General features: G+C 42.8%; 1 protein-coding gene across 1 annotated transcript in view; it reads right to left on the reverse strand.

The window, feature by feature from the left end:
• Nucleotides 1–18,453, reverse strand: part of LOC138488874 (dynein axonemal heavy chain 11-like) — a 2,478,284-nt gene that overhangs the window by 454,843 nt on the left and 2,004,988 nt on the right. The window contains exon 41 of the mRNA XM_069616234.1: nt 17,512–17,676. Coding sequence (XP_069472335.1) covers nt 17,512–17,676 — 165 coding nt within the window. The remainder of the gene's footprint in view (nt 1–17,511; nt 17,677–18,453) is intronic.

Genomic DNA, 18,453 nt, shown 5'->3' on the forward strand with positions numbered 1-18,453 from the left:
AGGAATAGGTGTTGGAGTTTTGCAATGGAAGTTTTGAAGTTGAAAGTTCCTAGATCAGTAGAAAATGCAGTTCCGAACTGCCCGCAAAGCACAGATCTTATTGTGAAGTGCAGAAGGGTTCTCGGACACGTCATCATGCCGTGCGCCAGCGTATGGTCACGTGGCACTGTCCAGAAGGTCCGCAATGAAGTCAGATGTTTGTAGATGTCTATGGATGCAAAACTAGTTGAAATAGTTCCAAAAAGTGATAAAAATGATTCTAGAAGGTGGGAAAAGGTTTTAAGGTGACACTTTGTAAATTGGACACAAATATTGCTATATTGGGTAAGTATGATATTAGCAAGTTATAGGAAAATAGTATGCACTGGTTAAGTTGGACTAATAAAAAACCTATGAAATTCAATGACAAACTTTGTTAAAGGGACGTTATGGTTAACTTGCACTAATACAAATCTATGAAATTCAATGAAAAAACATTGATAAGGGGACGTTATGGTTAAGTTGCACTATTAAAAACCTTTGAAATTCACTGAAAACCTTTGTTAAAGGGACGTTATGGTTAAGTTGGACTAATAAAAACCTCTGAAATTCAATGAAAAAACTTTGTTAAGGGGACATTATGGTCAAGTTGCACTAATAAAAACCTATGAAGTTCACTGAAAAAACTTTGTTAAAGGGATGTTATGGTTAATTGCACTAATTAAAACCTATGTAATTCATTATCATTTCAAGTAAAATAATAAAAAACTGAAAATTCGCTTTTGGGACCAAGCCGCCACTCCTGCTGCAAATTTGGTGAAAATCCATCCAGCGGTTTGGGCTGTAGGCTCGACAGACATTTTTTCCCATTATGTTTATGGGACCCCCTGTCACGCTCACCTGATATCCCCGGGGGAGTCTGGAAGTCTCTGAGATCTGGAACCCTGGATGCATAGTTGCCCGATGCTGAATAATGAATCTGCAATTACAGAAGGGAGGATTTGTGATAACTGTTTCTAATGGGTGAATCTCCCACCTTCCTCTGACTGATTCCCTTCCCACTGGGTTCTTTTCTCGCCTTAGTTATTTGTAGGGTGAGCTATTCTTCCTGCATTTCTTGTGCAGGGGCGCTTGACATTAGTTGGCTAGCGGCCCGAGTTGCTTCACTGGTGCAGTACGCCTTCCTTGGGCACAGGCTTGCTATGACCCCGAATCTGCTGGTAGGCAGGTAGGTTTGTTAATTGTGAGTCTTTGTTCTGTTTATGGTGGGAATTCGTTAATGTCTTTATCTCCTTCTTTTCAGGTGCGAAGGTCTTGATGCTGGCTTGCCGGATGGAGAGGCACGTTTTCTAGGTAATAGAAAGCGTGAAGCGCAGCGTCTTTATTGTCTTTTAAAGCTAACCTGTGTTTTCTTCTTCTTCTCCTCACAGGCCGCGGTGGTGCTGCGAGTGGATGAGAGCACAATGAAAAACAGGCCTCCGGAATCCGTTAAGGTAAGTACAGCGCTGTGCGGTTGTTTAATATTGAAAGCGAACCTGAATATGTCTCTTTTCCTTTGCAGATGTTGCTTGCTGTGGAGCTCCGGATGGAAGCGTGGTGTAGCGCGATGGAATTCAGGCAAGACTGATGGAATTCGATGTTTTGGAAGCGCGTGTTCTAATATTGTTTTTCCTTTTCTCGTTATTGCAGGTCGCAATGTTCGAACAGCAGCTGTGGTAGCGGTTCAGCCGGAAGTCCTTAAGCTGGTACTCACAGGTGAGTGATGTTTCTTCTTCTCTCGGTTTCCACAGATTGCAGCCCAGTTGATATGCTGATTGCTGGATCGTGTTATCTCAGGTAAAATAGAATAATCTTGTTCTTGTTCTTGCAGGATTACAGGAAGATGCTGAAGACCAGGAGCTGGACACAGTGAGCGTCACGCTGCTGGTTGCAGAATAACACAAAGTGTGTTCTGCAGTCAGGATGTGGTTTATATAGCCTAGGTAAAGTAGTACCAGGGAAAGTAGTTCCAGGCCTGCCACACCAAAAACACAAGACCGCATGGCTTGGTTCTTAAAACTAGATTGTGTGGGTGCTTCCATGTTGGATTTCAAGGCCCATGTACATAAATGGGACATAGTTTGAACAGCCCTTCCTTCCTACATATGAGCCTGGTGCCAAAGGTGGCAGGACTGGCTCCAGGAGCCCTTTTGCAGTGGTTTTAATGCCCTCAGGGTTCTGGTGGGAGCCTGCTTGTGGCACATCTTGTGCCCCCTCACAGTGGTCATGACACCCCTAAAACTTTGTCCCCCCTTGACCAAACCTCACCAAACTTTGGTGCGGATTCGTCCAGGGGGAGCAAAGTTATAAGCCACCCAAAAGTGCTCTTCCTATGGGTTTAGCAACTTAACCATAACTACCTGGCCGCTAATGCAGGCCATGTAATATGATGACTGTTTGATGGTGTGAGGTGGTAGGCTTTTATGAGTAAGAGGAGATAATGGTTGTTGTGTGAATTTTGTGGTGAAAGTGCCTGTGTATGCTATAGCAATTAGCCCTGTAGAAGTCATTCTATATAGGTGATTTCATGAGTATTGTATTGTTAGAACAAATAAAGACATATGTATTTTTCTATTAATTGGTTGCGGTCTTGTGAATGTAGCCAGTGTTTGAACTAGAACAACTGTATATCACCCTTGTTTGGACAAAAGGGAGCCTAGGTCTAGGACTCTCCTTTGTGCGAGTTTTGTCCGCTATAATCAACACTATGCATATTTAGAGGTAGGTCGAGGCAGGCCCCACAGATAAGGCATAGCCAATGATGTACTAATCCTTATATTTCCTATAAGTAGATGTGTTCCCTTAACCAATCCCTTCCCTCCATATGTTTTGTATTTTGCCATGCAGAACGATGTCATATATGATGCATATTGGGTATAAGACCTCCATGTAATCAAACTTCTGTGCGAGTGTGCCTGCATCAGTCCAATGTCTGCTAGTTCACCCTACTTTATTAAATGACAACAAAGTAGTTCTTTGTTCTCTCCGATTACTTGGTTTGAGATCATTATTAGAATCCCATCTAGCACAATCAGACGCTTCAAGGTTCTGGAGCACCGCACTATAGATATTCAGAAATCTATAATGCTTTTTAGGCAATCTCCCTACTTTCCTAGGTTTTGGAGTTCCATTGGGCGAAGACTTTACAAATGCTAAGGTAATTCAGATCCCTTTTGGGAATCAACGGTTCCACTGAGCACTTGAAACCTCTGCCTCAACATAGGAGGATGTTTGCAGGTTCACACCTTTTTCTGGCTCATTTTTAACAGCACAATAATATCATGGTCAGACATTAATTGGATTTGAAGTTTGTCAGGGATGTAAGTATCCCAGTGAGGGTTGTACTGGCATAATATCCAGAGGACCATGCCTAACGTTTTTACTGATCCCTGTCAGCTAATATTGGAGGCCAGAAAAGTAGGAGGCAGAAACATGCAGTGAGGAGTGAGAGTTAGGGGGGAAAGGTGCATTCTTTGGGGGTTAGGAAATGTTAGCCACTTTCAAAATCCAAGACAAATGTTTCAGCAGTACAGTACAGTGAAGGAAACACGTTGTTTCTTTGCACTGAATAACAGCAACTTTTAGAAACTGTCTCCAAAACTGCCTCTTCTGTTTCTTTTCTGTGCTCAGCAGCTAAGGCTTGTCACTATAACCATGTAATCTGTGGTTAGAGGACCTGGCATCCTCTGCAGCATGTTATATTTTTAACAATAGATTGCAGAAGGAGGATTAGGTAATGCGTCAGTTAAACATCCGAGCAGTGCAGCTATTAACGTATTTAGAGTAAACAACTAAGCATGGTAGATTCAGCATTAAAAGAACTAATGGAAAACCCAAATCGGGTGAAAAATAAAGTAAAAATACATGACGGGATTGCTACAAGAGAGGAAAATTTGCGGTATAAAGTCAACAACACACTGCAAATGAACACAGAAAGGTTGGGCAAGTTCCAATTTACATAAGACGATTCCCGACCAGACACTTTCGAGAAAGACTGATGCAAATCAGATTGGGAGTTTTACCAACAAATGACTTTAACCATAACATGGGAAAACATGGAATAGATGAAGGCTCTTGAAGATTATGCAAAAATCTCGGCCTTCCAGAAAATACACAACATTTGCTATTTGAATGTACTGCAGTATCCAAAGAAAGGCAAACATGTCTTGGCAGTTATATGAACTTGTTCAAAGTAAAAACAACAAATGAACGGTGGGAATACCTTTGAAGCGGGCAAAATGAGCACTTTGCATGCGCTGGAATAAGACTCATAGACACACTCCTAAATGCCCTACAGAACAACGAACAGTGACAATGAACTCCAAATCATGATCATTAGACTGTCGAACTGCTGAAGTGGAGAGCCCCTTTTATGGAAAGGATCAGGTGTTGAAATTGGTGTATTCGCCTTGATTTTAAATTAGAATTTGGACATGCAGCATCGCAACACTTTGATAAGAAAAAAGTGTGGATAAATTTGTACTATGAACTTGGAAAGTGTAATGTGATAACAAATTAGTTTTTCAAATTTGAATTAACAATAATAAATAAAAAATAACGTGTACAAATAAACATGGACGATTGTTAAGGGACTCCTTTAAGGACCCCAATGTGGCTCTTCTTTGTTCAGGCTAAGGTATGGGTTTTCAAAGCATCTATATGCCAGATTATTTTCACAGAAATTTCATGTGCTACGAGATGGTTATAAGCATGGTTCTAGATGAAATTGTGAGACAGGAGTGTTTTAATCCTTTTCTATTGAAGTTTGGAATAAAATTATTTTTCAGGGACAAAAAAATAGGTTATGTTGCCAATGCGGGTACTTTGTAGGCAAGTAGAAATATAGTTTAACTCAAGAACAGATATCTTTTTGTAATCTATACTTCTTCCAACTCGTAATTCATGCTAATTATAAGATGGTTTCTTCTAAGTTCCTCTTCACAAACTACATTTACATTGCTTCCTTGGCCACTCCTCTGCTGGAACCACTGATCCTAAACTATCTGTGCACGTCTGTGGGTGGAAATACAGAGTAGGCTTCTAAGTGTCTGTTGTTTACTATTTCTTGTTCAACATATTTCCACTCTCTTTTTTGTTGGGAATATTTGCCTGTTTTTATGGGGTAAAAGTAGCTGGTCCACAGCTGGTTACGAGTTGTGTCACTTCTGTTAGGGCAACGTAAAGTCGATGGAGAGCAATGGTACAGGTATTTTGGTTCTCATACTCAGTGGTGCAGCAATTCTGATGCAAGTAATCTCCCAATACAAATTATAGGAGGCATGTTCTGCTGGCCCTAGAATTACGTAATTCATGTTTTCTTGTTCACTGCTTCTGGTTGTCATTACTCTGTCTGTTTAATATTGCATATTATCTGATTTTTTTGGCCAGCCTCTTGGAGTTGTAAGCAGTATTTTTTCTTTATAAGACATTTCTTAAGGTTACTTTGATGGTGACTGGCACAGCATGAAAAGAGAGAGCTCTTAAAAGCAGCACTCTACAACCCTAGAACCAGTTTACGGGGTAGCCCAGGCATTTACTAATTGGCTGATCCTATCTCTACAAATGTTGTTTCAAGAGCTGCAATCTTATTCTTTGAATCGTACATCCCTGGTTTACAATGAAACAGTGCATCAATGTAACACTGCTTTCCTGGTCACAAAGGGCACCAACAACAGCTGTCCAGTTTAGGAGTGAGTGTGGGGTACTTACCTATGACATTTTCCTAAGACATCTTCCCAACTGGCGTAAAATCTGTAAATGTAGTAGCACAATTTCAGTCAATAGCCCACCTATTTCAAAGAGACAGCCCGGCATCGTCTCTCCTTTACTCTCTTCTATAGTGTAAATAGCTGATAATGGGTGAGGCGGTACCTTCCCTGGCCCCAGGGGACCCACTGTGGGGAACGGCTCACACCTTGTGCATATGTTAATCCATGACAACCCTTCCCTAGCCCTTAAAATCTGGATGAATAAAGCATGGCTGTTTTTGCCCTAGTGCCATCATTTAGCTGTGGCACAAGTAAAGAAATTCCCAATAGACCCTGAGCTAGCAAGGGGCCAGAAGAGAGACTGACAACTCGAGATTGCAGCCTTATTGGAAAGTCCATCGTATCCCCCACCTCCAAATCCGCTGCCTGTTGCTGCCAACAGACTGCTCTTCACCATCCTACAGCATTCTCACCTATCATGGGCCCTTTTCTATGCCACAGTGCTGCACATTTGTAATGAGGAATCCACACTGTCCCTTTCATCTTTTCTGCTCCTCATTTCATCATGAAGAATCCCCTGCAGGGTTGCAGCATTACTCTGATATCAAAGGCCTGGCACTGTGTCAAAACATGGTCAGCCAGTCGGATAGCACAGCGAGTAGAGCACTCGCTTTGTCGTCTATGCAGAGCCTGCTGGCGCAGGTTTGAATCCCGGCAGGGCCAAACTCAGCCTTTCATCCTTCCGAGGTCGTTAAATGAGCACCACACACTGTGAGTCATAATAAGCAGCGCTCAGATACCTCAGGGTTTGTAGCGCTATATAAATGCTAAATTATGATTATAATTATTATTATTAGTTGTGAGTGTTGGTAGCCGGGGAGGGTGTTTCATTTTGGTGTGTGTGACAAGAGTTTGGGGCTTGTGGGAGACAGCAGGGTTGCCCTCTCTGCAGAATAAGCAGGGTTTATGGCCCTTGCTCTGACCGCCCCCCCTGATGAAGGCCTGAAAAAAGTCCTGCCCTTCCTTGACAGGCCCTGCCCTGGATAGGCAAAAGTCACAGCAGTCCACTGAGCATAGTACCTGAGCATGCTAGAGTAAAGTTTGAGGCATTTGTCAGCCTGCTAATCAAAACGTTATGAAGGTGAAATGGGTGACTGCGGTTCTCAAATTTTAAGCTGCCCGTCCACTGAACCTTAATTTCTTGCCTCCCATAAGCCTTAGCAGACTATGGCAATGTCTGAGTTTCGACACCACCCCTCTACCTCACCTGCCAATGTGCAGATGCTTGTTTTGTTCCTTATCCTCATGGGATTACAATGTATCTATTAGAGAGTGTGTGAGCAAGAGAGCGAGAGAGAGACAGAGAGAGGCAGAGCGAAAGAGAGAGAGTGAGGTGACATTGGGAGCTAGAGAAATGGCTAGGGGTAGGAGGGCAGGGTTTCATGTTATGTCTTGCCTTGTAAGGCCTACTCCTGCCTTTCCCCAGATAACCGACTCCCCTCTAAGATCTCCAGCAACCTTACAAACTCCCCACAGAAGGCCACATCAGCTCTCCTCTGTAGCCCTGTCACACTCTCCCACATCAGCGGCGAACCAGACCCAAAGCGCTGTTGGCTATCAGATTCTGGGCTCTTCCCTATGAATAACATACATCCGAGTTTCTCGATATGATATATGATATGATATGGCACTTATAACGTGCCTGTACGCAAGTGTTTCTTCCACCAAATCCATAGAAAACAGATTGGTACTCAGACACTGGGTATTTACACCCTGCACCCAAATACACCACAAGTTTTGCATTTGCCTTTCCCACTGTCTCACTAATGACCACGGCCACCAACAGTGACAGAAGACGCTATATAAGACCAATTACATTACATTTTCAGATGAGACTTAAAGCATGTTCTGCATTGCCTCTGAGCACGCTTTGTTACTTGTCAAATGAAGAGCCATGTCTATACCTTTGTTTATACTGAACATACAATGCTTTCTTTTGATGCAGGCATGTATTTATCTCTGCAGAGTCTTGGATAGTTTATGAGATGTCCAAGTACCACCTATGAATCCTAGTTGCACCTTAATTCATGATTTGTAAAGAATTTAAGTGGTTTGGGGATGTACCTGCCTCACCCCCTTCAAAGATGATAGCTCACTAGGAACAGATCTTCACAAAGTGGCTCACTTTGTTAGTTGCAGACTTGGAAAATAATGTGTGCGTGAAACAACAATTTCAGCACTTACAGGAAAATAATTAGAGGGAACATTGCACTACACTGTGTACAAGGTAATTTCCACTACACTGTAAAACGATACACAATATGAACACGATGCACCTTGCTTTTAGTTAGCGTCTATTCGTCACATAGGTTCCACTGCAAACCTCTGAACAAAATATGAAACACTGCAGCTATTGAATAATGCTGCAGCTGTCGTTCAAATGATGACAACTCATGCTTCAATTGACCAGATAGGAAATGTAAACCTCATATTTAAGTAGAACTAATAGTAGAAAAGATGACTAGCACTGGCACTTTAAGATTCAACAACCTGAATCAATAACAAACAGTTTTAATTCATGCATATTTAGTTACATGTTGTAATAGTGTTGACAATACTTATGCAGTCATAAATAGGAGGCTTTGATTGTGGACAAATGTACACAAATTAAGTAGGTTTTACTAGAAAAACGTTGAGAGGAAAGTTGAATAAAATGGTCTTTTATCTTTTATGGATTTATAGGGTCCGATTGCATGTTGTGCCTGCCCTCTCAAGCCAATCATAAGTGCATGGTAATTCCCCAGAGAATCTCATTAGACTAGTGAGTAATCTGCCCACATAAACTGAGAGCATCCTGCTTCACAAGGAATGACTGAAACTGGCAAATGGGTTGTTAAAGAGGGAGGACAAGGAAAATTAGACTAATTCAGCAGATAGTGATGTCAAACGTCGATCTAAAATGTTCTTTGATTGTATGCCAATCGCGGAACCTTTCAACACTCAAACCCAGCTCCCTACATTATAGACATGCAGCCTGGTGCTGGCAGAGGCACATGGCCTAGCCTGCTTTTTTTGGTTGTATCCATATGTCACTTCACCCCGCAACATTTTCCCACATAACATCACCACACCACTCTCACTCCACACCTTCCCTCCAGCACCAATCCATCCCGCACCACTCCTCTAGACCGTCACCACACCACCATCACTCCACAGAAAAACACCACCACTCCACACAAAGCCATCACCCCAAAATTCCACCCACCACTCCAAACCCCCACTCCACCACGCTACCACACTCTAGACCAACCTCACTTGACACCTCCCCTCAATACCTCACACCACACCTGCACTCACCCTCTTCACACCCTCGCTCTACACCCCCACAAAACTCCACACCTCCACTCCCCATTCCACAACGCCACACCCTCAATCCACACCCCCAGACCTTCAATCTGGTATTGTGGTGAAGTGGGGCTATTAAGTGGTGGTGCTAGGTGGGCCTAGCACCACCACTTTATAACCATACTCCACACCACCACTCCACACCATACCTCACACCATTGCAGACCACCACACCATTGCACCCCACCCCACCATACCACTATATCCCATCACCTCATCACTTCTCCACACCACACCACTCTAGCTTCCACCCCTAGTCTCAATCCACAATCTAACCTACCTAACTCTTATCCTCTACCCCACTCTACCCCCTGCCACCACTCTATCCCTACCGTGTCCACATCTACCCCACCCTAGCCCCACTGACCCTCCCTCAACCCTCTCTACCCTCATAGACCCAACCTTCTTCACCCCTCACCTCCCACCCATATATTTCACTCCTCCACCCCAACTCACCCTTCTTTACCCCTTTACCCCACTGACCCTTTCTCGCACTTCTAAACCTCACCCATCCACTTTTCCTCATCTCCCTACTCCCTTACACCCTTTCTCACATCTCTCTACTCACACTCATCCTTCCACATACTCTCTTCCTCCAGCCCACTTAGGCTTCCTCACTACCTTTAACTCACCCATTCACCCTTCCTCACTCCTCTCCCCCAGCGACCATTCCTCACCTGTCACTACCCCACTCACCCGTCCACACCCCTCTCTACCCCCACCCAGTCTTACAATCAATCAACTTTAATTGATATAAAATCAAAAGGCATACAATGCAATCAAATAACAATAAAATCCAAGCATAAAACAACAATTAAGAATAGGCAAAACAAATGTTATACAAAAAAATATAATAGGCTAATAACCATAAAACATTCAGCAACCAAGTGTTTTTAAAACATACGATTGCCCAGATATATTTCTGAGACATAGAATCTATGGTATAGTACATAGAAGGAAAAGCAAGAAATGATCATGTAGCTATATCCAAAAATGTCATTGTAAAGAGCCATGCTCTATTGATATATATTGGCATTTCACACACAATTACTATATCATGTGTTTCTTTGCAAAACCTCACAACACCCCTGATTCATTGCTGTGATCCCGCTGAAATTGTAAGAGGTATAGTTTCCTAAATCGATAACAATAATGCTTTTTTTATATAGCGCTTCACACCCACAGGTCTCAGAGCGCTCAAATAACTGAAGTCATTATTATCCCACAGAGTGGTACTCAATTTATCGGCCTTGGAAGTTACGAATGGCTGAGTTGACCCTGCCGGGTTTCAAACCTGCAACAGTGCACTGCATATAGATATCAGGGGCAAGCGCTTAGCTCGCTGTGCTATCTGACTGGCATAAAGGGGGCACAAAAGCATAAAATGGGATAGTGTTTCAGAAGCATTTCCACAACAGGGGAATAAGTCTGACTTAGAAGTATCCCAAATATTTATGAGACTGGCCAAAAGCAAAATGCCGAATTTAAACATGAACTTCCATGTGCCGGTGACTCATAATCGAGTTATAACTCAGAACAAAAGACAGGTTTAGATTCCCAGTAACTCAATAGTCAGGCAGAGTAAACAATCTCATTCAGAACTCAGTCTTCGCCCTTTGCAGTATACTCTGCTTTCACCACTACCTTAGCAACAAGAGTCGCAGAGTGCTGGTTAGACCATAATTCATTATGGCCAAAGTAGGATGCTAACTTTTTGATTTTTTAGCACCAGGTGATGGCCAGATAGATCCTGAAGAAAAACATTCGAAAAGCGAAAAAATAAATGGGGACTATTGGATGAAATGTGTGTCGATAGTAGTGCACTTCCTCATGAATGATGCGGATGTGGGTGAAACAGTACAGGGTATTTTGCTCAATCCCCGAATGATAGTTGGGGGAAGTGCTTGTCATTAAGTGGTAGACACTTTAAAAAGACCTACCTGCCCAACTGATCAACTATTTAGTGATAAGCAGGGTCCCAAACATTCAAGGTAACGAGGGGACAGGAGTACGAAGGATTGGGGGAATGCATGGTGGGTGTTTTCGTGTAGGCTAGCAAAAGGCAGGACTTGGAGGGGGTGGAGGGATACATAGGAAGTCCATTCTTTGGCGTTGATGGTAACAGGCGGCATGGGCTGAATGCCATCTCACCGCAAGCTCAACTCACCACAAGAGGTACCTATAGACAGCTGAACATCAGGAAGTGGAGACATGCAGCGACTTTAGATGGGTTTAAAGAACAAGAACCACTGGTACAATTAAGATGGAGAAATCAAAGCAGACAGGAGTGATCCAGTAAATATGCAGAGCAAAATCTGACTGCATAGGGGGGCTTTTATATACATTCGCCCTACTGATCTAGGAAAGAACCTATCAAAAAAGTTTATTCTGCTGAGCAGATGCAGTAGAAAGACTCAGCCATGATAAAGGTTGGTCCAGAAGATAGACACTAAAAATGGACTGGGCAGTTCATGTTGATGAGGGAAATGGCAGCACATGTTTGGAGTTGGAACTTGAGGTATGTGGCAGCCATCTTGTCCCCTTCCGGGCTACATGATGGGAATTCCAGACAGAAGTTTGCACCAGAGAGCATCAGAGAGGCAGGAGTGAGAGAGAGTGATGAGGAGACCAAGTATCCACCAAACCAACAATGATGGTTATCTTCCAGAGGCTGACTCTGAAAGCAGAATGTGACTGGGAGATTCCACGTGGGTGTGTTACTGTAGGCTTATGTGACACTAGCACACATGCTTTTGACAATGCACCCAACCAGTGAGGAGGCTTGTGATAAGTGAGATTTGGGTTGTCAGGAGGGAACCACTTTTGGGTCATAGATTTGGCACCTGTGTTCAGTTCTCCGACTCCATGGTTCAGAAGTGAATACTGTAGCATCATAAGTGAGACTCTTATGGGCACATGAGTGGAATTTTATGTAGCGGCAAAGCATGATTCAAGAGAAGGAAAACCCTTGCGTGGGAAAGGATTTAAACTCTTGGGATCAGGAGGGTGACTTTTGGGTCTCCTGTGAGGAGATGAGCTCTTGGGCCTCATCAGGGGTTTCGCATAGTGGTACAAAATGCGGCAGTACCACTATTGCTGCTGTATTACTGCTCTGCCAATCTCGAGTTTGAGCAGAAAGTGGGAGGTTTACCTCCAGCTTTTTGCTCCAGGTAAAAGCCTTTCCACTCATTTTCGTAGCTATTACCACCTGCAGTATAACCGCCGGCAGCAATAGCACTGAAAAGCCCCATTGAGTCCTATGGACTCAGAATAAATGGGGATTAACAGCACCAGCGCAACTCAGGATCTGGCACAAATTTCACAGAACCGAGTTGTGGTAACGCTAAAGGCATTTGGCGCTAAACTGGTGCATTTACTGCCTGGACACCACCCAACTTGTGATGAGGTTCCTTGTGTCAAGGAATGTGACATGTTGTAAAGAGAATCTTGGGGGTACAATAGTTAGATTTGTGGTTTCAGGAGTGAAATCTGGGTTCAAAGCAATGGGTGAGAGAACACATCCCTCAAGTAACAGAGGTCTCAGTAATAACTGAGTGAGAAGTTACCATTGTAATCTCCTAGACCTCCTGCATTACAATGATAAATTCAAAATGAGGCAAAGTTTCATTGTCCGATGATCCTCATTTCTGGTTGGAGAGGCATGGCTCTAGAAAGAATATAATATTTTAGCTGCTATATATACACTGCTTCCAACTCTTCTGAAGTCTGCTCTGCATTAAACTTGAAATCAGCTTTATGTGGTTGATTTACACATCATTATAAAGCACAAACTGCCCCTATCAGTTTCATCCTGGGATAATGGTCCTCTTCCTAATCCTAAATTAGATTCCCAAAGACAAAGGCCATTTTTAAACTGTATGCAGATGACATCCTTAGAGCTGGATGTATTATTGTGTTTATTGATGAAAAGGGTGCTCGTTTGAACTGAAATGACTTACAAAGTAGGCAGTAGAGTGGTGGCATTCCTAAGTCAAGGTACCTCTCTATGAGAGTTTTGTTGTATTTAATGATGTATACCAGGTATTGTAGAGGTAAGAATGGTAACATATACATACCAGAGACAGGAACAGAGGACTTAACAATATTTTTTAACATGGATCACCTTTGGCCAGTATTATTTACAAATTACATAGAGTAGTCCTGAGGGCAATTTCCAGGAGAGGTGGATTGGGCAGTTAATTACGATAGGAGGTTGGGAGGGCCCCTTTGCTAGCAGGTGATGTTTGAGCCTTGTTTAAAGAGTTCCACTGAAGAGATGGCCTTGATTGCTGGGGTTGGAGTGAATTGCAGAGGAGCAGCACATGTAGAGAACATATGTGACAGGAAGAGGAGGCATGGTGTGGTGACCTCAGAGGTGGTGATGAAATGAGGAGTAGAGAGTTTGAAAACAAGATTAGAGTGAGATAAATTTGTCAGCAAGGTAGTGGTGGCAAGGCCAGGGGTGGATTTATAGATAATTAAGAGTTTAAATGGAGAATGATTTTGAATGGAGATCCGTCCAGTTTAATGATGGTAAGTGGGGGTTTTTGAAAAGGTTATGTATCTCAAAGTTGAGAGTTTGTTGAGGGGAGCTCAAGAATAGAGCCGTAAACCAAGAACTAGGTTTGCACAGTAAGATAAGGGGTTTAGTTTAGTAGTGTATGATGTGTGAGTGGAATTTTATCATATTTAGGAGGTTGAGTTCGGCTGCACTGGCAGTGGTCATGATGAGCTGGAAGAGTTTCAGGTCTCTATCAAAGAGAACCCTATGGTTGTGAGCCATAGGTGAGGGGTGATGAGGTCAGGGGGAGATGGATTGACGAGAGGAGAGTCCAGTGTACATTTGAGGGGGGAAGAAATGTTACTTCTGTCTTTTAGGAGTAGAGTATGAGGCAGTGTAAAGTGGCAGATGGTGGTTGGGCATCTGGTTTTGCATTCAGAGATTGTAAGGGTGAAGGAGGGAAAGGAGAAGAAAATCTGAGTATTGTCAGTGAAGATGTGATATTTAAAGCCAAGGATCACAAGGATCTTAACTTGCTGCAGAAGCAGATGTCTCGTGTGAAGAGATGTGGGTCCAGGACAGATCTTTTAGGAATTCCAACATGAAGGGGTGGTGGGGTGTCGAAGTGCTCGAGTCCCTTAAGATGGAGAAGAAGTGGTCATAGAGATACTCAGCCAAATGTTGTGTGCTTGAAGCAAATGAGGGAAAGAGTTTTAAGTTGGGAAGCATCGCCTACATTGTTAAAGCTATAAGAATGGTCCAGAATGATGAGAATGGAGGAGAGGTGAGAGTGGTGGGAAGTGCAAAGAAATAGGTTTGTAGTTGGATGGGAATACTAATGTATTTGAAGGGGTCAGCAAGTGAGTGTAACTGGAGTTCATTGTGAGGTTGATGTCAGCAGTCTTGAGGATTTTAGAGAGGTAGGAGAGGCGAGAAAGGTTAATAGAAAGAGAGATTGTTGGGGTCAGCGCTTGGTTTCTTTACAATACGTATAACTGTGACTGTTTATTAAAAGACTGGGAAGATACCAGTTGAGAGAGATGATAGTAGTAGTAGTAGTAGTAGTAGTAGTAGTAGTAGTAGTAGTAGTGGTAGCAATACAAATTCATCGAACACAATACATATTACACACCTTTACTATGAACACATGTATGCCTATAAATATATATGTTATCCCACTCAACAGCTAAAATCCCCAAAAACTCCACAACAAATGCAATATTATAATAATAAGGGAATCAAATCCTTAGAGCAAAACGTAAAAAATATTCTAAAGACCAACATACTCCAAAATCATGTAACTGCATAAGATAGAAATAGGCAGGTCTACATTGTCTCTTCAGTAATGGTATGAAACCATGGACACAGACATAGAGAGAGGCAAGTGGGAATGTTGAATTGCAAAGGCGGGTCCACTGTAGAGGTGGTTGCCTACTATCATGATATGGTAGCCTGACCAGGCTTGGTGGGAGAGCTTAATATAGGTGTGATAGTTTTGGGAAAGGGTGGTTTATGTGAAGAATATAGTGGGAGTTGGGTGAGGGTCTGGTGGAGCCACCACTGGGGATAGGAAAGGGGCAGAGAGCATGATATGATAATGGTATGATATTCTATTTATATCGCGCTCGTACACAAGTGTTTCAGAGCGCGACAAGGCAAGGGAGGGGAACAGGGGAGAACAAAACAACAATCTTACTAGGCCCAGTGACAATGAGAACGTGCAAGTGCATGGGAAAGGGATAGGGGAAAAGTGCATGGAAGGGGGAGAAGTGGACAGTGTGGCACAGCGGAGAAAATCGATAAATATTAATAAATAAATAAATGAAATAAATAAATAATAAAGGCACTAAACGGTGGCAGTACAGCCTGAAAGTGCTGTGTTTAAGGCAGCAGACAGGGTATATCTGATAAGTGCAGAAAGAAAAGAAAGGGGGTGGGGGACTGTATGGGTACAGATACAGACCCCAGTCCAAGGGAAGGCCTGGAGGCAGTGCAGGAGGGTGGCAGAGTGAGCAGGTACCTGGACCCGGAGGACAGAGGGTGGCCAGGTGCACAATGCCGAGAGAGAGAAACAGATCAGCAGGGGAGAGGGGAAGGTCTTGGCATGCTTCCGGAACCGGAGCTGGTTCTTCTCAAGTTTCAGAGTGGCAGGGAGACTGTTCCAAAGGGAGGCCCCAGCCAAAGATAGAGATCCACCCCCAGCTCGCTTCTTTGAAAAACAACTGACCCTGAAGCAGTCAGAGGAGTGAAGGGCTCGACTCAGGCACCAGAAAGCCTTGTGGACAATACATACGGTTCTGAATGTAATCCGTGCATCCACTGGAAGCCAATGAAGGGATTTCAGAGCTGGAAAGATACGATCCCAGGGCTTGAGGCCGAGGACAAGTCTGGCAGTCCTGTTCTGGATTAGTTGTAAAGAGGCTGAGAGTAGAGGCAGGACAATTAAGCAAGAGGCTGTTACAATAGTCCAACCTGGAGAGAACCAGAGCTTGGGAGACAATGAGCTTCTGGGGAAAGGAGAGGAAAGGCAGAGTACCTCTGAGGAGGTGCAGTAGGATGTTTGACTTTTTAGAGATATTGGAGATTTGGGGAGGAGAAGGAAAGTGTGGAGTCAAAGATGACCCCAAGGTTCTTAGCCTCGCTGGTAGGGGTAGGAGGAGGGCCAAGGGAGGCTGGCCAGAGAGTGAGGGGAAAGGATGTTTAAGGTGTACCGATGAGGAGGGTCTTAGTCTTGGAACTTAGGCAAGGATAATTGGCAGCAAGTTAGGCAATCAGAGATGACAGAGGGAAAGAGAGCAGTGTCCCTGTGGATATTTGGTTGGTAACCGAAATAGACTGTTGCCCGCATTAGTAACTTTTTTATTATTTTATTAATCTTACACTCATAGCAGTTTTTTTTTAAGTGAGTGATGTCATCAAGGGAGGATAGTCAACAATCATTTGATGTCATCGACATCAAGCTCAAAATGTATTTGCCATCATTTCCGCCAGCCATTAAAATGGGCCTTAAGTTCTCGCTGGCACAGCCCATTTGTGTTAAACCATTTTTGGATGTCTGGGGATTCTGCAGCCACATGTCTGTAAATCGTGTGTGCAATAGGTATTTTGAATATCCAGTAGAAAGCAAAGTTGTATTTACTTAAGATATTGTATTTTTTAGAAGATGCCTAAATAATGTATATCAAATGCGACTGGGTCTTGGTATCCTATTACATTTTACAGGCTCTCCTGGAGTTAATTTTGCAAGCAAGAGTATAATCATGTATCCCATGGCAGTATACATCTGGGGTCAGGCTTCACGGAAAATGTGCCCGCTATTTTAATAGAAAATTGCAGGATTATTTATTTCGTTTTCTGAGGTTTTCAGAGTTCAGAACAACATCTGTAAATTCAAGCTGTTAGCACACTATAATTTAGAAAAATAAGTGAAATATTTAGAAACTACTGAATCGTGTACTTTTATGCCAATCTTTTAACATGGAAAGTTACTTGCAAAATGAAAAACAAAAACTCAAAAAACAATGGAAAATTGTCAAAGAATGAATGATGCCAATACAGAATGATTGGTACACTTCAAATACATGCCATTGATTTAGAATAACGTAGGTTTAGATTAAACAACAGAATAACATAGAAGGAGGTGTTTTACTATGAAACAGCTGTGGGGAAATGATTCGAGAAGATGGCGGGCTGAAAAGAACTGCTGGAGCTTCACAGAGCAGTAGAGAGCTCAGAGACAGCCGGAGGAAGGAGAAACAGGCGCATTATATCTCCATCACAATTATCCACCAGAAGCGCTTTGTTTTTAGATCAAACACCGCCTGTTTAATATTGCCAAATGATTGTTATTACATCCAAGACAACTCTTCCTAATTTTACCTTCATTTCTATTTCTGCCGCTGTGTGCTTGGTCGTTTCCAGCTTCTCAATCAGAAGGGTATCTCCCAGGAAATTGCTTTCGGCTGCTGAAAGGCGTGTCAGTAATTCATCTTCAAGCATTTTCAGCTCAATTTTGAAATAATTTTGTTGCTTTGTGAGTTCAGACTGAAAAGAAAATGGTAAGTTTTATACCTGTAATTCAAACGATGGTAATGTAAGAAATATACTTCGCCCGCCCTACAATCTTGCTTATCTTTTGAGCTCCCGGAATAATTCTGGGTTGCAGAAATTAAGTTCTGCTTTAATATCAAAGGGAAGAAGAGGTGTAATTTTGACTTTTATTTGGTTTCTTTAAAGAAAAAAATGTGCTAATTACTTGTTGTGGATTCCTTTGAAATACATTTCCAGATGCACTAACAGTTGTTGTGTGTTGGAGAGGCAGTGAGATTCCGTGGATCTCTAAAGGAGGCGCCCTGCACAAAATGCAGCAGTCATTTGGGAGAGAGTAGATGTGGATTTGTCTCTGTTGTAGGTAGACCTCTGTGTTTGTGTAGCACCCACGTCAGCAAATTAAAAAGCTTCCTAGGATTCGACCAGGGTATCAAGCGTTGATAGCAATGCCTGCTCCCGTCATCAAACCCTGCACATATTGGCCCGAAGATGTGTTTGGATCCGTTTCTGCAAAGGATCCATATGCCCTCTGAGTCTAGTGTTCCTTTTTAAAATGAGTTTTTAAAAGGGTGTAATCATTATGTTATGGACTATACATCCTGACATGCAGAGGTGGTACCAGACCCTTAGACATCTTTGATTCCATTTCACAAAACCTACATGAAAGTTCAATTGCTAGTAAAGTGAAGAGTACCTCTGAAAGATAGGCTGAAATATTCCATGCTACCTTTTAAGTACCAGTGACCTAGGACCCAGTGGTGCAACACAATC

The sequence above is a fragment of the Ambystoma mexicanum genome, chromosome 9 (assembly GCF_040938575.1).
Source record: "Ambystoma mexicanum isolate Mex_15411 chromosome 9, UKY_AmexF1_1, whole genome shotgun sequence".
NCBI lineage: Eukaryota > Metazoa > Chordata > Amphibia > Caudata > Ambystomatidae > Ambystoma > Ambystoma mexicanum.